Genomic DNA, 20,061 nt, shown 5'->3' on the forward strand with positions numbered 1-20,061 from the left:
AGATGCAGCGGTTGTGATTTCTGCATCTGCATCCTTGGCGCCGCTACAAGGTGATGACGGATGCCGCACTGTTGTGGATGACCTGCCGCACAGTATCGGCGGAACAACAGCGTGCACGCCTGGTGAAGCTCCCCTACTCCCTCACGAGCAAAGGGCTGTTAATTTCCTTGTAAATGAGTATCTACTAGAACATAATTACAAGCTCACCGCAATAACTTTCGCGGAAGAAGACGATAACCAGGGTCGAGATTTTGACGACTGGGATGAAGTGAGTACGATGTCTGTACCGACAGTAACTGTTGGCCTAGCTCATGCGTGAAAAATCATTAATTTTTACATTTGTTGCACGATTTCCTTGATGGCTTATCTTCTCAATTTTGCTTTCTCGTGGCCATTTGGGTTAGTTCGTACTACTATCGATAATGCTATTTACTATAATTTTATTATGAGATAGCGCTTATTTCACTAAATGTTTAGCGATTAAGCCTTCCTGACCTAACCCCTTTTCTAAAATAAATATATGAGGCCGGCAGTTGTCATATTAATGAAGAGCAAATGACCAAGTCATTCCATCCGCTGTACTTATTCTTGAATTGAATGTTCGTATTCTAGGTCGGCTTGAATATCTCTAAACCACCACGACTTGGGCAACTTTATCGTAAATTTAATCGATGGCATTCTAGTACGCGCAAGACGTCTTCCACCGAACTTGCTCCTCCATGTTCTATGGAACAGAAGCCAGAAAGTTGCCCATCAATCGATCTTCCCGATATAGTTGGACACGCTTCGTGAATGAGTGTTTGCTACTCGCTCTTGCCATAGTTATACAAGGTATATATGTGATGTTAATGTAAGTATGTTTAGCTGGTTGTTCTTTCAAATAGTAGTATTTCGTTTTTTTTACTTTCTGCATACAACCTGGATAATGGACAATCTTAATATAATAATTTATTTCTGACTTCACGATGAATGCAAGCTTCGAATATGCTTTGTCGGTACATGGCCCACGCAGCTTGCCATCATTAGACTGTTGAAATAAATTTAGCCTTCGTTCGAGTACAGGCGGAAATGCGTTCGGATTAATCAACGTTTTTCTCCGCATAGTTGGGTATATATTTGAAACGGCAATCCGCCCAATGCGAATGCTTTTCATGTACCGGAATATTCACTCTTGTGCATCTAATTCCTATTTTGGACTAGTGCTCGTCTGAATTGTCACGGTCCAGTCATTTGTCCAGTCAATTGTCCAGTCATTATATGATGCTCAGCTGATTTCTATAAGCTGTGAATAAATTCCGAATTTTAGGTTCTGTATATACGACCAAAGCACTGTGCAGGCTACTGTGCTTCCACTTCAGTACTAGGATCTGTGAAGAAGCAGTTTTGCCTGCTTCAAAGCGTTGTGTGATTCTACTAGTATATTCTTTCATCCATTAGCCCTTTTCTAGCTTATCCTAAATCAGTGCCACTGCTTCTTCAACATGCAGCAGTCGCGTCTCTGGCTTTTTCTTCTTCTACTTCTTCTTTTTCTCAATCGCTATCTATTTTCAAGCCTACCATTCGATACAACTTCGTTCCTCGGCCATTCGGTACAAGGTTATCTTTCCCAGTTACTTTCAGTTTCGGAAACATTTGCTTCCAGCTCGACGCGGTTTTTATTACATATCTATGCAGGGTAGAGCGATTGATTTGGGTCAAACCTCAACGGGCGGTTCGGCGTAGTGAAGCCTGCCTTATTGTTAGTTTCTATGCGTTTCTCGAGGAAAATGTACATCTTCCAAAGCAGAGTATCTCGAAGAGCATTGAAAAAGCTCGAAATTTGTTGATGATCTTGGATGTTCTATATAAAAATTAGCGGCTGTTTCTGAAAGGGGAGCATTCGTTGCCAACTTCTGCGGCTTCTTCGCATTTGTTGGACTATTTGGCTGCTTTAAACGCTAATATCAATAGGATTTCGAAATAAATAAACCAAAATTTAGTTTTATTATTTTTTATGGAGTGTATTTGAGCGACATTTTAGTGGGTCTACATTTACTAGCACTGATTGGCTCTCGATCACTATTGGAAACCTATTGGTAAACTAAAGAAAGCGCTCTTTTGGAAAATAGTAGTATTGATATAGGTCCCAATTTTAAGCTGTATTGCCGGTGAATGGTGGCTATATTGAATCTATACAAAAAATTACCTGTTTTTTTTTAGATACAGTGTTAAAAGCAATGCAGGAATCAAAATAAAAAAACCTAGTCACTCTCCATACATTTTGTTTAACATATAACTTAAAAAAATTTATTGCTTTAAAAGCGTACCTTCATTTATGCTATTATATTCTGTGCGGCAGGTGTGGCTGCTCATAAAACTTTCGCCCATTTTATCCGTATATCCGTCATTTTTGTTAAATATAAATTGGGCGTATATATTTTTATCTTATCATTTTCATTTTACTACACTCGTTAAAAGAAAGAGCTCACGGCAGAATGGGGCCACATCTTAATTAACGCATTTTCATGTTATAGCAGTATGATGACGCGTTTGGTAAAAAATAAAACACCTTTTAAAAAGCACACGAGTATTATAAGTCATTGGAAATCGCAATAAATTACAAGCTTCCTCCTTTCAGAAAAAGCGAAGCTCTTGACAGACGCGCGAGCATCGTATAACTTCATGTCACTGGATCCAATAAAATTTCTTTTGCGAAAAAAACAATCAGTAGCTTATCTATTTCGCCAAAACCCATTTTAACAGTTGAAAATTGGATTGGGATAATTAACAAAGGGCTTCAGGGTATAATTAACGATGGTTGTACGAATGTTTTAGGCGTGTCAAATACAGTGTTAAATTCTGAGCGTGCTAAAGGACTACTAATTTTACACTTAAAAGCGTATCAATCAAAGTATGTTACAACTATTAGGCATAAATCTAACTGAATAACGTATTTCGAAAAAAATAAAACTCCAGCTAATTGCTTCAGTAAACAAGAAAATCACTATAGCAAAGCACAAACGCTTTAATAACCTAATAGTCTTCTAGCCTTTTACTCTCCCCATTACAAAAGAAGCGGATTAAATGCTTACGAAATCATGCAGTTTGTTTGCAAGAGGCAAGATAAATTATCGCTCAATTCGTTTCCGGTATAATCAAAATCTGAGGTCGCCCATGCCCATATGTAAGTATAGTCATGGCCGCTCCAGTGTGCCCACGTTCTGAATCTTCTCTTTAATCACTAGGCCAGCTTAGGTGACATGTATCTTAGGTGGTCGGGTCCTATCTATGACTATTAAACTAATCGTCGGTGGCCTTGTGGCCCTTGATAGCTCGTCGGCACTTGCGTAGCACTTAGCTCGATGTGCCCGAGCTTTTTAACGGGCTGCCAGCTCACATGTAATGATCTTCGCCTTGCAGAATCTTACGGCTGTGTGCTACCAGTAATTACTTCTGGTGATGTTGTTGTAGCTAACGGATGTAACCGTTTAATGCTGAATGCTCCAGGTCGTGGCCTTGCGACAAGCAAGTGCCACTGCTGTTACCACATTTAGAAATTAGTATTCCATTCTCACGCAGGAAGACGTCAGCTGCTGACGGCGACAAATAATAAAGATGAATGGTGCTTTCGCTCATGTTGTGATAAGCGATAAGCCAATACAAAGACAGTCTAGTCTTATGACCAATGTGCATTATTTTTACGCTACTTATAGTATCCCTATAGTTCTTATACTATGGTGTTACAATATTGCATTGCTAGGGTGCGCCTGAAAAGCAATGGCTTCGACAATAACTGCTGTGGTCATTCAACTTCTATTGAATAATATTAGAGTATTCGGTGTAACATCTATAAGCGATTTTAAGGTGTCCCTGTTGTATCCGTTGATTACGGTAATTATTTGCGTATCTTTCACTATTTTAATAGATGTAAAATGATGACTTTCCAACCGGCAAGAGATTCTTTCAAATTGCTCAGTGACCTTTGGACCTTGCCGCATGTTAACTGAAATAGATATTCTGATTGTATGTGTGTGGTCTACATGAACGTCGAAAGCAATTATGATAAAAACTAGTGAACAGAACATTAAGGACAACCTTGAAAAAGCTCACCACATAATATTGGTTTGTTGAGAAAGTACCGATCGTTTTCAGGCCAAGATTAAGGCGAATATTTTTTGCATTTCAAAATAGCATTAGTAAACTAAATATGTGCCATCTTCGCCAATTACCTTTTTCTGGCAGCATCGTAGGCCGTAGAACTTCTGTGGTTTGTGGGCGACAAATCATGACAGGTTATTTTTGCATGCTTTCATTCAAACTAAATCAACACTATCAAGAAATTCTGCAGAGATGGAAACAGACAATAGTCTGATTGCGCAAGATCCGAGCTACACGACATGTGCATTAAAATTTCCCATTCAAGTTCTCTCGATTTTTTCAGCGTAACTAAGGGTATATGTGGTCTAGCATTGTCATGGTGGAAGGCGACGTCTTTTAGTAGTTCCGGCCTATTCTTTTCAATGGCTTCTTGTAATCCTATCAGCTGTCAACAATATAGGTCTGAATCGTTTTCTCACAGGGTCGGAACTTATAATGCGCGATTCCTTTCCAATGCCTCCGAACACATAGCGTCACCTTCTTTGTCACAGATCGTGGAGCAGATTTTTAAATTTTTTTATTTGCACAGTGTTACCATATGTGATCAACTTTTCATCACCCGTGACCAACTGCGTCATAAATTGTTGGATTTTGTTACGCTCCCGTAGAATTTTGCTGATGGAAATACTAGGATTTTGCGTCAGTTTGTGCAGTACCCAAATATCAAGCTTTTTTTGGTAGCCAGCTGGTTAAATAGTCTAAAGCTGTTTGGCGGTGGATCTGGACGACATTAGGGCTGCCGATGTGTCGGTTTCATTCAAAATTAATGATAAGTTTATGTTCTGTTTCAACTTTTTTCCATAATTAGTCGACCACTACGAAAAGCGTCTTTGACACCGAGCAAAAGCGACAGAACCATCCTCAGGCTATTTCTTCCGATAACGCATCTTGACCATAAACAGGGCAAACTTTTTTATGGGCCTCGGCAGAATTTGTTTTTTTATTGCAATGAAGTCATAACATGTAGCGCAATTTTGGACGAAGCGCCATTCATTTTGGGTCGGAATAGAGGTATTCGAATAATTTTGACACTTCTATTTGCAAATTTCAGCTTTCAAAACGCACAACTCATATTGTCCAAGATGTGTATCTGTGTGATATATAGCTTAAAAGCCATCATTATCATACCCTTTTCAAAGTAAGTTATGTTAGTTTAGAGTCACATCGGTGATCTTCCTCCTTGCCCATGCACCCAACATCGTTGGGCATCTCCTCTCGCATGCATATGTTCTCAGACACCGACAGCAAAATGCCGATTCCGCTCAGTCGGCTCTTCAGCTGTAGGTCAAATATATCCACTACCGCCCTGCACATAAACATCTATGTAGAACGCTTAAATGACAAATGCCCACGATGATGTCGAAGGGGTGCGAACGCGGGTATCTATCAGTTGAGTACTGAACGCATTACGATGACCGAAGCCACAATACGTTCAAGCAACTAGAGTGAAAAGTGTCCGCAGACATTTATCTCTGACATAAATAAATATAACTATTACCAACCACATCGGTTATTCCGATTTCATTTATGCAGTTACGGACAAGGCATTTAGAGATTTCAGTATCCTCCAGAGTCCAAAATATTACTCCGCCAAACCGAAACGATCTAGTTCTACAACAATCGACTACACAGTTTTCACATTACGCTTGCATGGTGCATTGGGGCCTTACAGCGGCTGCGGCGGCCAGCGTCAAATTGTTCCCATACTCATAATTGGTTCAAGATCGAGAAGTTACTTTGGCAAGCGTCGTAACCGAATGTTCCTCTATATATTCAATTTATATCTACAAACATATCCGACGAACCTGTCACATTGCAGCGGTGTGTTTGTAAATGCTCATGGAATAAATAATGCTTTTTTGCCTGTGAATACATACAAACTATAATGGTAGGTATTTTTTTTCAAATGTGATGAAAAATATATATATGTATTTATATATATATATATATATATCGTTTATATACATATACATTCATCGTTTACACAAGTTGCGTTGCCACGCTTCGACTCGCTGTGGTAAATGTGTTTGTTCGGACTTGAGATGGAGCTATTGAAGATCAGATCTCTGTTAAAAATCACCACGATAAAGGCACAAATGCTGCCTAGACTTATCGAAAGGTGTGTTGTTTATGGTCGATCGGAGGAAGTATCAGTACAATATTTCGATGTGAAAAATACTCGTAGCGGCTGACATATTCTGGGAAAAGTTGATGAATTCACTGCGAAAGTAGTCCAAGATTAATGCGTAAGCAGCCGCAGTGTCCCGAAGGGGCCATCAAACAGCTTTAGATATTGTTGAACGGGTAATAACTTTTAGAGTGAAATTACATGGAGAAAGATCACATGTTAAACAAAGACAATGGTTTTGTTAGAAAAGAATTAATTGTATCGAAGGTAAGTTTGAAACGAATAGAACTATGTATAGGTATCCAAAGAAGAGTACCGGAAAGTCAGAACGGGACACTCGTAAATTAAGTGTCACATTGCAACCATGGTGCATGGTACTAATCAAGATCTAGTATTTGGAGCGCAGGGAACGATCCGGTAGAGAAATGGTCAGGGCGATGAAGCTGAATAGGTCAAATTCTTTCTCTACCTGCCATCCACCTATTTCTACCGCTTGCACAGGCAAACAAACAATAATACACTAGCTTGCTGTAGTATGAAACGTGGACATAATCGTAGCTTCGTACTGAAAGAGCAGTCGCTATGTAAGCCGACAGGCGGAGAATGCACAGATGATTATTTAAGCCGCACGACTGCCGCTCAACGGTGAATAATTCATTTTTGCTCCTGAGGCCTAAAGCGGTTTCTACACTCATTTCGGAGTCAAGCAAAAAGCAGCTTATTTGCGTATCGTGTGTTTTAGGACTGCCGACGGTAGTAGTCTCCTATTGTCTATGTCCGACTGCAGTAGCATTCCACGGTATCCTGGTTAGTGAATATAATATTTGCTAAAGGGTAGCTAGGTCAAAACATTAGGTTGCCATAGACGCTTTCGAATTTTTGGCAGCACAGGTGTCTACTAGCATTACTTTCTCACATCCCCTTTTATCTAGCCAATAGCAACCTACATGTTCGGTTCTAGTGACGATTCGTGTAGTATTCACCCTCTTATGATTATTACTAGTGTAAGTCGTTGGCACTGACAGCAGCTAAGTGTTGAGCTATTTGCATGAAGCGATAAACATCAATATTATAATAAGTAAGAAAATTGTGATTCTTTCAGGCGGAAAATATATTTTGTCTCCCGGGGTTGTAGTTCGAATTCAAAATGAAGGTGGACGTCGTCGTTCAAGAATTCCTTGGCATAAACGACCGGTCTGAGAGTCTACAGCAAACAAGAAACAGACAGATAGACGGACGAACAAAAAATTCTTGTTTCTTTGGTAAAAGCAGCGCCGGCTTTTGTTGATGCTACGGCCATCGCGACATTTCTGCGCAGCCACCACCAATAGTAATTCCAGTTTTTTTACTAGCTGTTATTATACTGTTGTTATATGTATTTATAGTAAGCTAAATTGTTGCTTGCAAATCACTTTCTGTACACTCCAGCAAGTCAAAGCTAATGAAAGGGGTAACAATCTATACATATATACTTACATTACATGGTCATTTTGCACAAAAAACTGATTGGGTTATTTTTAATGTCTATCTGTGGATCTATAGCGAATACGATTAATTCCCTTCGCTGCTTGTATCACAAAAGAAAGAATCGTGAATATCAGCTTTGTTATCTACAAAAGCATATGTGTTTGAAGCATACCCATAACTAATGTGTTGACAGTAGCAGGGATATCTCGAAAGCAAAGGCTTTCTAAGCAAGGGGAGATGGAATCCCTTTCACAGAAGGCAGCTGCTGGAATTACCAAAAAATAATTACGAAAGAATAAAGGCAACTCCAACAGACACTCGCTTTCTTCGGTAGCGGATCGCGGCTCTCGAAAATTCATATCAAACAGATTTTCGACGCGATTCTGTAGATAGTTGATCATTTTTCTAGAGAAATCGGGTTGAGTACCCCAGGGAACTGAAGATCCGATTCGAATTCATCGAGGTTTAAGATGCTCACGAAAAACAGAAGTCATCCTTTTTACTTTATTCTTACTAAAATTTTCAGTGGTTTCGTCATTTATCGTATACAGTTGATTCGTGAACTGCGGTAACGTGTTTCTGTCTAATGTATTAGACCAGAAATGCGACACAATACAATCTTTGGACAAAACGTTCCACAAAATATTAATTAACTAGGATAATTAAGTATTAACCTACCGACCAATCCAAAGTAAATAGTTATTTGTAAAGAAAACACCTGAGACCATAGCTGTTGCCATTAGGGGTATGAAAGAATATATTAAGCATTGCCAGTTATCGAAGGGTGTAGCCACGCTTCTCAAGAGTCTAAGTAGAGCTTTGTTATTTCTCGGTATTTGTCAAACTGCACAGCAAAAGTATAGTATAAACCTATCTATCGGCTCCCAGATATTCAGTTGCTGAAGAATATAAATAGATATACGTATGTTATACCCTTGGATATTGGCACTCAGATCTAATTGTCCGTCTGTCTTTAAGGAAGTGAACGCAGTTTAGTGGTCACTTAGCAGGAAAAAGGGCCACAGACACAGTCCAAATAGCAACGAATTACTATTACTACTAAGTTACTAATTTTAGCATGCCGTTCGGGTGCCGTCATTTTGACATCTGACAGTAGGCTGCAAGGCGATTTTTTATACGTTTGGTAATTTTTCAGTCGAAGGACAAGTGAGCTTTCTTTGTGCTACGCTTCTCGATAATACTTACTTGAAGTATTTTTTCTTAGTTACAAATTAACACACAAATCTATCAATACCGATTCAGCAAAATAGACGTTTTGCAGTCAAAACCAATTCAAATATGTTTCCCTATTTATATTTTTTCTAATATTACCAAGAAGCAGTCGAGGCCTCCCCCCTCCCGCGTTGCACTCCGTAGAAGCTGGTTATTCTAAAAGATTAAAGAAAGATCTGTTAGATCATGGCCAAATGGCTAGTTCACTGATGCCGATCATTTTTGCGACTAAAAATATTAATTAGACTCCTTCAAGTTTTTTTTTCTTTTTTTTTTTTTTTTTTTTTATAGAGCTGGAAATGCATATTTTTCCATCCGTGTCTGAAGTGCTTTAATCCTTAGGACAAACTGTAAAGACAATGGCTTGAATTATAGGAGAAATTATTAGTCTGTAAATAGATTTGATACCATACAATTGAAATAATACAATCTCAATTTAAGCTTTAAGCTTAAACAGAGTGAATCTGTCACGGATTTTAGATTCAATTCAGAACGTTGCTATATGCAGATTAGATTACACGGACTGCATGCACTGTTAGTAGTTTTATCTTGTGTTACACTGCCCTAGCAAAGAGTACATGTTTACTTTTCGGCAGATTGACGAATATCTTCAAAGAAACGATGAGGGCACTGGTATGATACTCAAGTAACTTTGTAGTCCTGTTCGAGTCCTGTAAGAACACGTGCGCTGTCGAGCCTCTAAACTTGAAGTATATATATTTCGTAGTTACCGATTGTAACGATGGGTTTGTTTATTTTAAATCTGAGGAAGCAATCATACGACAGGAACGGATGCAAAGACCCTCAGTTCATATAGCGCCAACGGGTTCTCGTTCCCAAGAATATAGTTTGACCGGAAGTAACATGCTTGGATTGCAGGAAAACGAAATCATTAGCCAATGCGCCTATTAACCATGCCATCGGAGGTTTAACAGAGCTCAGAAACGGTTATTGTGTTATACAGACGGTAATCTATGTGTCACACTGTAGCAATCTCCCCCTTCCGATCACTGAAAGAAAATCCGTAAGCTGCCATAAGCACTTTATTCTATTCATGCTTTTGTTTTGAAATCTGGGTTCCTCTGTTGTGCCTTGAAGGCTAATTGTAACGCCTGCTGATGTTGCGCAGATAACTCGCTAAGAGGCAAATAACGAGCGAAGTCCAAAGAACGATTTGGCCTTTGCAGAATAGTTGCTTTATCTAAAAGGCCAAAGGGATATAATTGGAGCTCTGAATGCACCATTGTTAGTTTTTACCTTCGCATCGACAAGGATTTACGGCAGAGCTTGTTTGTTTGTTTGCAGGTTGTCATTAATGGAGAAATATTCACTTCCAACGATGAGAACTGTTTAACTTTCTGCTCATTACTAAAGCCATTTGTTGGTAATTGGCCACTGGTTTTCGTCAACAAAGATAATAATGCATATCATTATGATGTCTCATGTATATTATTTATCTTTGTTCAATAACGACGATTTGATGATGAGAGAGATGTTAGCTTGCTGAGCCAGAGTCTTTGCGCACCACTCTGGAAGTAATTATTAGGGAAACAAGGACACTACTAGATAGTCGTGTCGCTTAAATAGTCATTATTTACTTACGCCTTTGACAAGTATTTTGTACATAAGAAATGTAAATAATTAAAGGTATTTCGAATATCATCAAATGGGAATCGGAGTAAAGTAAAATCCACAGAGCGGAGCTCTCCAACTGTCTTTGTCTGCGCCACGCGTCCTTGGACATAACACTGTGTAATGCCACTCACAGGCGCCTTAGCAGTGGATACAGGGGATCCCTTGTTTGGCTCGCGTATGATTTATTACCAGACACAACATCGTGTATGCTGTGCACTGCGCTGCGAACTCTTACGAATGAGTTCGTTCTGTGTGATTCCTTACATCTTTCGTCTACCATAAGGCCCGTGCTAAAAAGTGTTCGCTTATCCCCAAGTAGGTGCGTGTTTTCTGCAAGGCCAAATTGACCTAACTAATAACAACAACGTACCTTATCGGTCCAAATCTCACAGTGGGACGTATGTCCTTGCCGAGGTTCAAGATCAAATAAATTAGCTGCTATCCACATATATTCCGACTGCAATACAACATCAAGAGGTAACATAGTATGCGTTACATTTATTCACCTTTGAAATATTGGTCTAGGTTTATAATCAGATTGGTAAACTACGTAACATTTTATTTACAATTAAAAATTTTAACAATATTACGCGTATCCACAACAGATGAGAATTGCCTAATTGAAAGCTCAACACATCGCTCACATTAAATCTGTATTAGAAAAAGCCCAACTTGTGACTCGCAAGTACAAAACCGAGCGTAACACCCTTTTAAAGGTAAACAAACTTTAATCCAGTGAAAATATTGAAGAGATAAAGGTTTTTCAAATTAAAACAAGTAAAGTTTTTTCTTTTTTGTTTTTTATCTGTTTATTTCTTTTTCAAAGTAAACTACGTTAACGGAATCAGAAACCCTCATATTTTTGCGATCAAGCATTCATTCAATATGTCATTATCATTTAGGTTAGGCTAGCTTAAACGGTCGGCGATTTTTCTGGTAATTGTTGTAACTGAAAGTTCAGCTCGCAAACCAGACGCAGACGTTTGCAATGAAAGTAAGTAAACGTGTGTGCAGTTTTAGATGATGGCAATCCATCTAACTTTCTTTCTTTCTTCGTTTTGTCAAGAAAGATATTATATTGGCGTTCGCACTGTAGCCAAAGCTTGCTAAGGTTGAAAAGTGATTGAAATATTCAGAAATAGAATATTAGAAAATCTGGCTTACAAATATCAGGCAATAGCTGCTGATAAAAAAAGATCCGGCTGTGATGACCTTTTCAATCGGATCGTTTTCCTGTCTCTGATTTCCGGTTCCTACTTTCCAAAAAACAAGTCCCTCTGTATATCACTTTACATATCAAGTGGCAACTTGCGGAATTGATGGCTAGTGCTACCTGGTTTACGAGCAGTACCGGAATAGAATAGGTCAGAGTTCAATCACAGCCAATCAGCATAGCTACGACCTTACAGGGCCACAATCGGCACCGCGGGTTCGGCCAAGCCGATAAGCTTAATCCAGATAATCAGGTGGAAGAGGCAACGGCCGAAAGCTTTCTAACTGACAAACAGGCTGGCCGCTTGGTTCATACAGTGTACACGGAAGGCCAAATGCTTTTTGCTTTTGTTGTTCTTGATAACTAGCTATTTGGCCTTTTTAGAGTAATGCCGGCAGCTGTTGAACGTGTATCGCTAGCGACGGATGCGTGGCTGTAAGACAAAATGCACTTTGCCACGAGACTTCAGACTACAGAAATTAGTTACGGACAGTAGGAGTAAAGACGACTAGTAAGACAAAAAAAAGAAGCGCTATTACCCTTTGTTCTGCTCTGAATTAATTCCGATAGCGAGCGATAACAACAATAATAGGTGAAACCACTAATTTTCATGTTTGCCCATAGCAACTTGACCATGGAACGCGCACACAGTCGAATTCTCTTAGAATTGAAAAAACGAGTTTTTTTTTTTGCAGTGACAATGGTAAAATACAAAGCGTATAGCGTATATTTACATAAACGATGGTAGTGGTTGAAGCTTATTGAGCTATTGCTAACGGAATGAATAGCTTATCAACGTGGTCAAAGTTAAGTGCTCGGTTATATTCAAGACGATGACGTTTTTGGAAGAGAAATCTGCTGATGTGTTAGATGCTGAAATATGTGCCATATCAGAGAACTCCAACAAGATTAAAATTGATATCATGGCCTAAAGAAGTCCTTCTGCGACGAGAAACAACATTACAGCCGTAAAACTCTTTCCGTAGGCTCATTGTGAACATTGAATGCTTCCGTATTGGTCATACGACAATGAATTATTAATTAAATTAAGCAATTAAATAAAATACAATTAGTATTCATTTGAAGGTTAACCAATGGATGGAAAGAGGCACGTGTTATGCGGATAAAAGCATAGTAGATCAATTGAGCCTCGAAGCCACGTATCGAGATATACATACATATATATATATATATATATATATATATATATATATATATATATATATATAGAGAGAGAGAGAGAGAGAGAGAGAGAGAAAGGTAGGTAAATAGGTAGGTAGGTAGGCAGGCAGGCAGGCAGGCAAATGAGCCACTATACCTCTATGAACAAGGTAACGATAAACTAGCCATAACAAATAAGCTTTGGAAATGACAGGAGTGCGCAATGAAAATAACCAAATTACTTAAGCCTTTGAAAACATACGTTCCATAGAGGTTCAAGCTATGTATTCGAATAATGTATAGAACATGTAGCTGTTTTTATAGAGTACGTTTATATAATGCAGCGACTATGACTTTCAGTATGATCGCTTCGATCGTGACGTAAAAATAAGCTTTCGTCAGAATTTTCAGTTGAATCAACTTGTAAGAGTTGATGCGATCTTCGTCGTCACGAGAATTTAACAGTAGTTAATGAACAATCACTTTAATACACAAGTTTAAAACACAGTTTGACAAGTGTTCGGATTAGACTGTTCGATAGAACATTAAGGGTTTGCTCCGTTATTAGGAAAACTAGCGATCGGGACGATTTTGACCGGGGTTTCTCCAGTAGGCCTATAGGACGTTGTGATAACGATTGTGTGCCACGGTAACTATTTGTCAACGCTGAAACAGCGCCGATCGCATGCTCATGATTATTACAACAATGATTCAGAACAGATCTGCGTTAGCCAGGCCTTTAACATGCCGGCTCGATTGAATGTTCTATTGTTGAATTTTAACAAACAACCATTTTTCATTTCCGTTGCATCGTGCAGTGCCTTCGCTAGCCGGACCATATAAAGCTAAATAAATGAAAAAGTCACGAGAACGCTCTTAACAATGTATTACTTTATTAGAACCGTATACCGTTTGCTAAAATACGATCGGTGAGTAGAAACTAAGTCGCTAGTGTAAATTTTCCATTTGACACTAATATTAAAGAATTTTAATCGATCGATTCCCCGAAGATGCTTATTTAGAGAAGATATTGGTATAAACGCGACCGCCGAAGGAAAGCGCTTCAGTTTATTTCGGTCATTTGGTGATTAGTTAGCACCTCAAGTTCTTTACATACTTCAACTATGCATCAAATGGTGCAAATAACCTTCATAAAAAAAAAAAAACGGCTAAGAACACTCGGCGGAAGAGAATGTGTCAGTAGATCCAAGATATCAGTAATGAACTTCACAAGGCACATTTCATGGGAATAAGGCTGGCAGAGAGCAACGCTGAAAGCGTACACACCGAGTAATTGGTGAACTACAAGTTACATCTCTCGCATTCGATTTTTCAGGTATCGACGTCCAGATTCCCATAAATACCGAAACCTGAAAAATATATAGTTAAATGGCCTAAATCTGGTAGGCCTCGTTCGAATAGTAAACTAATGTGAGTTACTCTTTTCTGAAAATTGTTTTTTATGGATTAATATTTTTCCTTTCGATCTCCTAGGCGGGTCTTTTTTAAGAAATCCTTAAACTAGCGTTAATTACGAAATACTTCTTTGATCTTATTGCTAATGTTTGATGTCTATTAAGGAGCTCGTTGCTGTTCCTTTGTTAACAGGAGGCGTTGCTCACATTGTTATTATTGACTATTCTATCACGTTGTCGCTGCCGATATTGACGATGATGGTCATAATAATTTTCCTCTTTTTAATAGGTTGTTCGCTGAGTACCGCGGTTATTGTGCTCACTGTGACTGCTGCCGTGGGAATTGCACGAAGCACAGCAGCAGTTCTTCCATTAGGTGCCACGTCTGAAGCAGAGGACCAGTAATTGTACAATGGTAAATATCTTGGCCGCTGCTAACACCGATGCCGCCTGCTTCTCGACCTGCAGCTGTTGCTGATGGCAACCAGTTTGCTTGCGTATGTCTTAAAGCCAACGATAGAGTGTCGCTTCACGATTCGAGAATACTGAAGTACTCCGGTGTGGAGGCGTGCAGGATACATTCAAATTTCCCGTCTTCGGCTCCGATGCCCTTTATCAACCTAGTTGCCTGCTACGATCGCTGCGACCAATATTGCGGCTGCTGATAGGCCTCTGTTCTTTGTCAATGGCCGTCTGCTTGTTAACAGCGATAGCGGCATCTTCGGCGGTAGCGTAGTGTTGTTGCAGTGCGACGTAGTGGATGGTGGTGATGATGTTTACCGATGCGAGCAATCCGTGAGAGCCCGTTTGCCCCTGTGACCCTACGGCGGTGAGCTTGTGGCCGTTTCCCTCACCCCGGTTCAGCAATCGCCTTCAGCAGCTCATCGCCGCCTGGCCCACTTGCGGGATTTAAAAAGGCTCGCGCACTGAAACATGTCCAACGCCAAACGAATGAAGCGTTAAGAACACTTGATCATTTACTTGACTGAGTAAATAACAGCAAGCCTCTGAGACATGAGAGCCCTGGTGAGTGAAAGGAATTAGCATGAAGATTCTTACGGGGCAAAGCAGTAGCTTTCTACCAATAGTTATTTGCAATAGGGACGATCAGTAAAAATGTGCTCGACGTCTGTTCCGCGAAGGATACATACATACCTAAAACATACTGTGTGATTCAATTTAGGCGTCAATTAGATGTTCACTGAACATTAAAGCTTGTGATAGGTGGTTGCTACAAGTCCGTGTCACTTCGCGCAAGCTGATAAGTTGTCTGTCATTAATTGCTTCTTTTGTGATTTACGCAAATCTGGTAACTTATCTCCTCTCAGATGTGACGTTCCCTACTCGGATACATAAACGTGTACAAGTGGAGGAAAAGTGCAAGTGAAGCTCTATGTAAAGTTACCTCGGTACTAAAAAGATCTTCTACTGAGATCCCTACTGACTTCATTATTAGACACCTCGAACAGAGTTGAAAACCGCCTCGTCCTTGACCTCTTCCATTTTCCTTAAACGGACGCTGAATACTCTTAAATAAGTTGACTCGAAACAAATATTCTCACCTTAAACGTTGAACTATTTATTTTGTAGACAAAAAAGAAAAAAAAAGATTGACGTTTGAAATAACTGAGCTTATACAAAGACGATTTGTCTTTGTATACCGAAAACGTCGGCATGAAGCTGTCTATCATTAAAAATTGTGATGAATGATGGTCAGTTATTCTGAGTAATTCTGGTAGACTCTCGTATAGAACTTTTCTTTGTACATTCAGCTTAGATAATCATGCATTCTTTTAGTAGTAAAAGGCTCGACTATTGGGACCAAAAACAGGTTATTGATTTGCTGTTTGTAACGTAAAATTTACTGTTTATACGGTTTTTTTTACTGTGTTTAGGTGCTGGTTGTATCGCTGGCTGGACTCGCCTGCGGCGGTAACTTCGGAGGCGGCCATGGAGGTGGCGGCGGTAGTTGGAGTGCTGGAGGGGGAACTGGAGGCCTCGGGGGCGGTTGGGCCCCCAGCATGGCGGGAAGCCAAGGGGCCGGGGGGGGGGGATGGAAAGCCGCTAACGGCGGTGGAAATGGACACCACGCTGATGGCAGTAGTGGAGTCAAAAAAGTCTACATTATTAAGGCGGTAAGCACCGGGACTATCAGCAGTGCTGGCGGTGGCTACGGTGGAGGCCAGGGCGGCAGTTGGCCTCCTTCGGGAGGTGGAGGCAGCAGTAAGTTTTGTACTCAAAATTTAAATTTGCTTCAAACTAAAAACGTGACGTTTTAAGATTGGATGCATTAACGAGAAGGAAAGATTGCGTTATCTGTTGTGCCTGTTTGAGTATTGAATCGTTTTTGGAGTTTAACCTATTTCTGCGTTGTTGCAATTTTAGGTTGGAGCTCTGGTGGAGACGCCGCCGCTACCGGCGGAGGAGGGGGATGGGCCCCAGCCCCGGCTCCAGCCCCGAGCCCAGCCCCGGTTCCAGCTGGCAACGCCGGATGGGCGAAAGGTAAAATGAATGACAGAAGCCAGTAGCATGAATAGAGTGTACAATAGCAACATGCGTAAGTAAGCACCATAATCAATAGATCTCCTTTTAGCAGTTCGGTGAATAGAATCCTTTCCCATCATCGAAACTAATTAATTTATAATAAGTGAAGTCAATTAAGGGTCGTCATATACTATAGCATGAGTGACATGACGAATTTAAATAGACCCTGCGGTAGGCATACGAATAAGCACTTGATTATAATACAAATCAAGCATGCAAAATGTTTACTTTGTGTGTGCCCTGTCCTGACTGGGCATGCACATTTAGTAATACCATATATGACTAGTCTCTACCGCACCAACGGGATTTTCTGTAACCTCTAGCTCAAAGTGGTAACGTGACAATATACTGTGATTAAAAATTTCGAAATCAAGAACGAAACAAATGGGTTTAGTATCTCAAGTGTGGTAAATGCTCTCAAGTTAGAATTTCTGGACCATTGCATTGTCATGCTTGATAACTTCAGTACTGGATTAGCTATTACTGTTTTAAATTTCTAAAGCCTGATATATATTCCGTAAAATCCGTAGTGGAATCCGCTAGAGGGTGCATCTACACACAGATTAAAAGGTTTGGGTAAATAAGGAGATTGAATTTTTCCCGTGGCACCATATGACTATATATGTGATGCACGGAGTATTCTCTGACCAGATACTTGAGTCGCGAGGAATTTTCCATTACATTACTGAAATCTAAGCTTTTATAATACCATTTACCTTAATTGCATATTTATGAATTTTTAATTACATTATCAAGGGAGATTCACCGATACGTCTGTTCTGCATTTACGTACTAATTTATTTAGAAATTGTGTACCGAGCAGCACTAATATATAGTACCATAATAATAATGTCTACGCCATTAACCAACTACTATGCCGTTAAGGTAAAAATCTGACCTTACCCCTTTGTCAGGACCAAAAGCGACAAATGGTATTAAAGTAGTTCGCTCTACTTTATCGCTATAGCCGATCATGTAACGGAAGACATAACCTTTGTAGATTCTACTAAGTAGCCACTTGAAAAATCTACATACATACAGGCATGATATTAATCCGCTTTTGTCATTTGTTTATGACTGTTTCATAATGTCATGCGAATGTGGTATGTTCTGACTGGTGATTTCGTCTAACCAACAAAATAAACGAATACCCCAATTGACAAACAATCCAACCTTCATCGAACTACCACTGCTCCGCTTACTAACCTGACCTAATCGTACGGCCTGAATGAATGGCTATTTGGCCGTGCATTTCGCATGACGACTGCACTCGACATCGGGCGGGACGGGATGGGTTTATGGGGGCGGGGCTGTTGCGGCGGTACCAACTCAATCAACCGACCGATTGGACAAAATCGCCGCCTGGCTCAAAATAGACGGCCATGTTGAAGGCGGAAAGGGTAGATCGCACATCTTCATCGTGAAGACTAAACAAATTACTACAGGCGACGACACTGGAAGCCACCACGGAGGAGGTTGGGCGCCAAGCGGTGGCGGAGACTGGAGTGCCGGAGGCGGCGGCACTAGCTGGGCGAAAGGAGGCGGCGGCGGCACTAGCTGGGCGAAAGGAGGCGGCGGCGGCACTAGCTGGGCGAAAGGAGGCGGTGGCACTAGCTGGGCGAAAGGAGGCGGTGGCACTAGCTGGGCGAAAGGAGGCGGCGCTACTGGAAGCTGGAGCACTGGAGGAACGGCAAATGGTTTTAGTGGAGGAGGAAACGGCGCTAAAGGTAGTTGGAAGCAGGGAGGCGGAGGAGGATGGAAGCAAGGAGGAGGAGGAGGAGGAGGAGGAGGAGGTCTTGGACCCGGCACACCGGTTAAGGTGATCATCGTTAAAGCTCTTGAAGGGACCAACGGCAGCGGAAATTATCAGGGCGGAAACGACGGCGGCGGAGGTCATCATGGAAACGGGGGCGGAAGTAACGCTGGATGGCAACAACAGGGAGGAGGTGGCCACGGAAGCGGAGCTGGTGGCGACTGGGCCGCCGGCGGCGGAGGATGGCAGCAACAGGGGGTGGGAGGAGGAGGATGGTAATTTAATAAATTAGCGAATCCATAACCAACCGTAATACTAACGCCATTCGTTAAATGTACAGAAACCAACGCCCAACCCGACCGATACTGCAAAGATGGTTACACAAACACGTACAGCCCCCGAATTTAATCAGCCCCACACAGACAAAACGCAAGTACGATCAACCGTTATGCGGCCCGCGAACGACGGAGATAATGGTGATGATTATTGTGAGAATGCTATTAATAATATCATTTGCTATGTAGCTAGGACAAAAGAGAAAGTAGAAGTTGAGGTCAAAATTGCCTCCAAATTGCTAACCAATAGTGCGACTGGAAATAGATTTCGTGGCTAAGGCAGCTTGATTAAGTGGCAATAAGGCACCGAAATAGCGCCACCAGTGGACACCGTTGGCCGCATAATGTGCATCTACTCATGCTATACGGCATAAAGAATGAAGGATGACCTGTAAATAATTTATAAAAATGATAACTAATTATTATAATGATAATTCTATTGCTGTCCCTCTCTCTCTCCCCCTCTCTCTCTCCCTCCCTCTCTCGCTCTCGCGCTCTCTCAATTAAAGTGGCCACGCTTAATTACAGTGCTATGTAATGAGATGACAATAAATACATATGTTGTAATTTAATTTGGAACCTCAGCTTTTTTTTATTCAGAGTCTTCGCCGATTCATTTAAACGGTACGAACTGCACCGGGAATTATACCTGATAAAAAATTACAGCATAAGTACATAGTTAGAAACAGTCACGCTAGTTCTAGTTTACGTGTGTGTCAGACTCGTCATAAACAATTGCTTGATTGAGCGTCGCATAGGAGACTGTCATGCGGCCATTCTAAGTAAATTGAAGGACACATTTCAACTGGCTCCAGAATGCAAAGCTGCTAGAAGAACGACCTGCGTGCAATTTATTATAGAAAAGCGATTTTGAAAATAAACCGCAAAATCAGATAGACATATTTCCTCATACAAGATTAGCTCAAAACTCTAGAAATTGAGAAATGAGAGGATTTTTACAATTATCATACATAAAAATTGATTACAAAGCATCTGGACAACGGTAAGAAAGCATTTTTCATAGAATAAATCATCTATTA

The 20,061-nt window shown here is 40.5% G+C and overlaps 1 protein-coding gene across 7 annotated transcripts; it reads left to right on the plus strand.

Moving 5' to 3' along the window:
* The first annotated feature begins 811 nt into the window (after window positions 1-811).
* LOC111244328 (uncharacterized) lies at window positions 812-19,600 on the plus strand. 7 transcript variants are annotated; one of them, XM_086978623.1, is made up of 7 exons: window positions 2,620-7,072; window positions 7,368-11,077; window positions 14,311-14,405; window positions 14,679-15,415; window positions 16,285-16,612; window positions 16,775-16,891; window positions 18,379-19,600. In XM_086978623.1, the coding sequence occupies exons 4-7, from the start codon at window positions 15,404-15,406 to the stop codon at window positions 18,963-18,965; spliced, it is 1,044 nt and encodes a 347-aa protein (XP_086834749.1). In that variant the 5' UTR covers window positions 2,620-7,072; window positions 7,368-11,077; window positions 14,311-14,405; window positions 14,679-15,403; the 3' UTR covers window positions 18,966-19,600. The 7 variants fall into 7 exon arrangements, with proteins under 7 accessions (XP_086834747.1, XP_086834749.1, XP_086834745.1 ...); XM_086978619.1 differs by having other exon boundaries at window positions 2,621-7,072; window positions 18,310-19,600; XM_022791308.2 differs by having other exon boundaries at window positions 2,621-7,072; window positions 7,368-10,919; window positions 18,310-19,600.
* The last annotated feature ends 461 nt before the right edge of the window (window positions 19,601-20,061 follow it).

This window comes from Varroa destructor, unplaced genomic scaffold (assembly GCF_002443255.2).
Source record: "Varroa destructor unplaced genomic scaffold, Vdes_3.0 BEIS01000002.1, whole genome shotgun sequence".
NCBI classification, from domain to species: Eukaryota; Metazoa; Arthropoda; class Arachnida; order Mesostigmata; family Varroidae; genus Varroa; species Varroa destructor.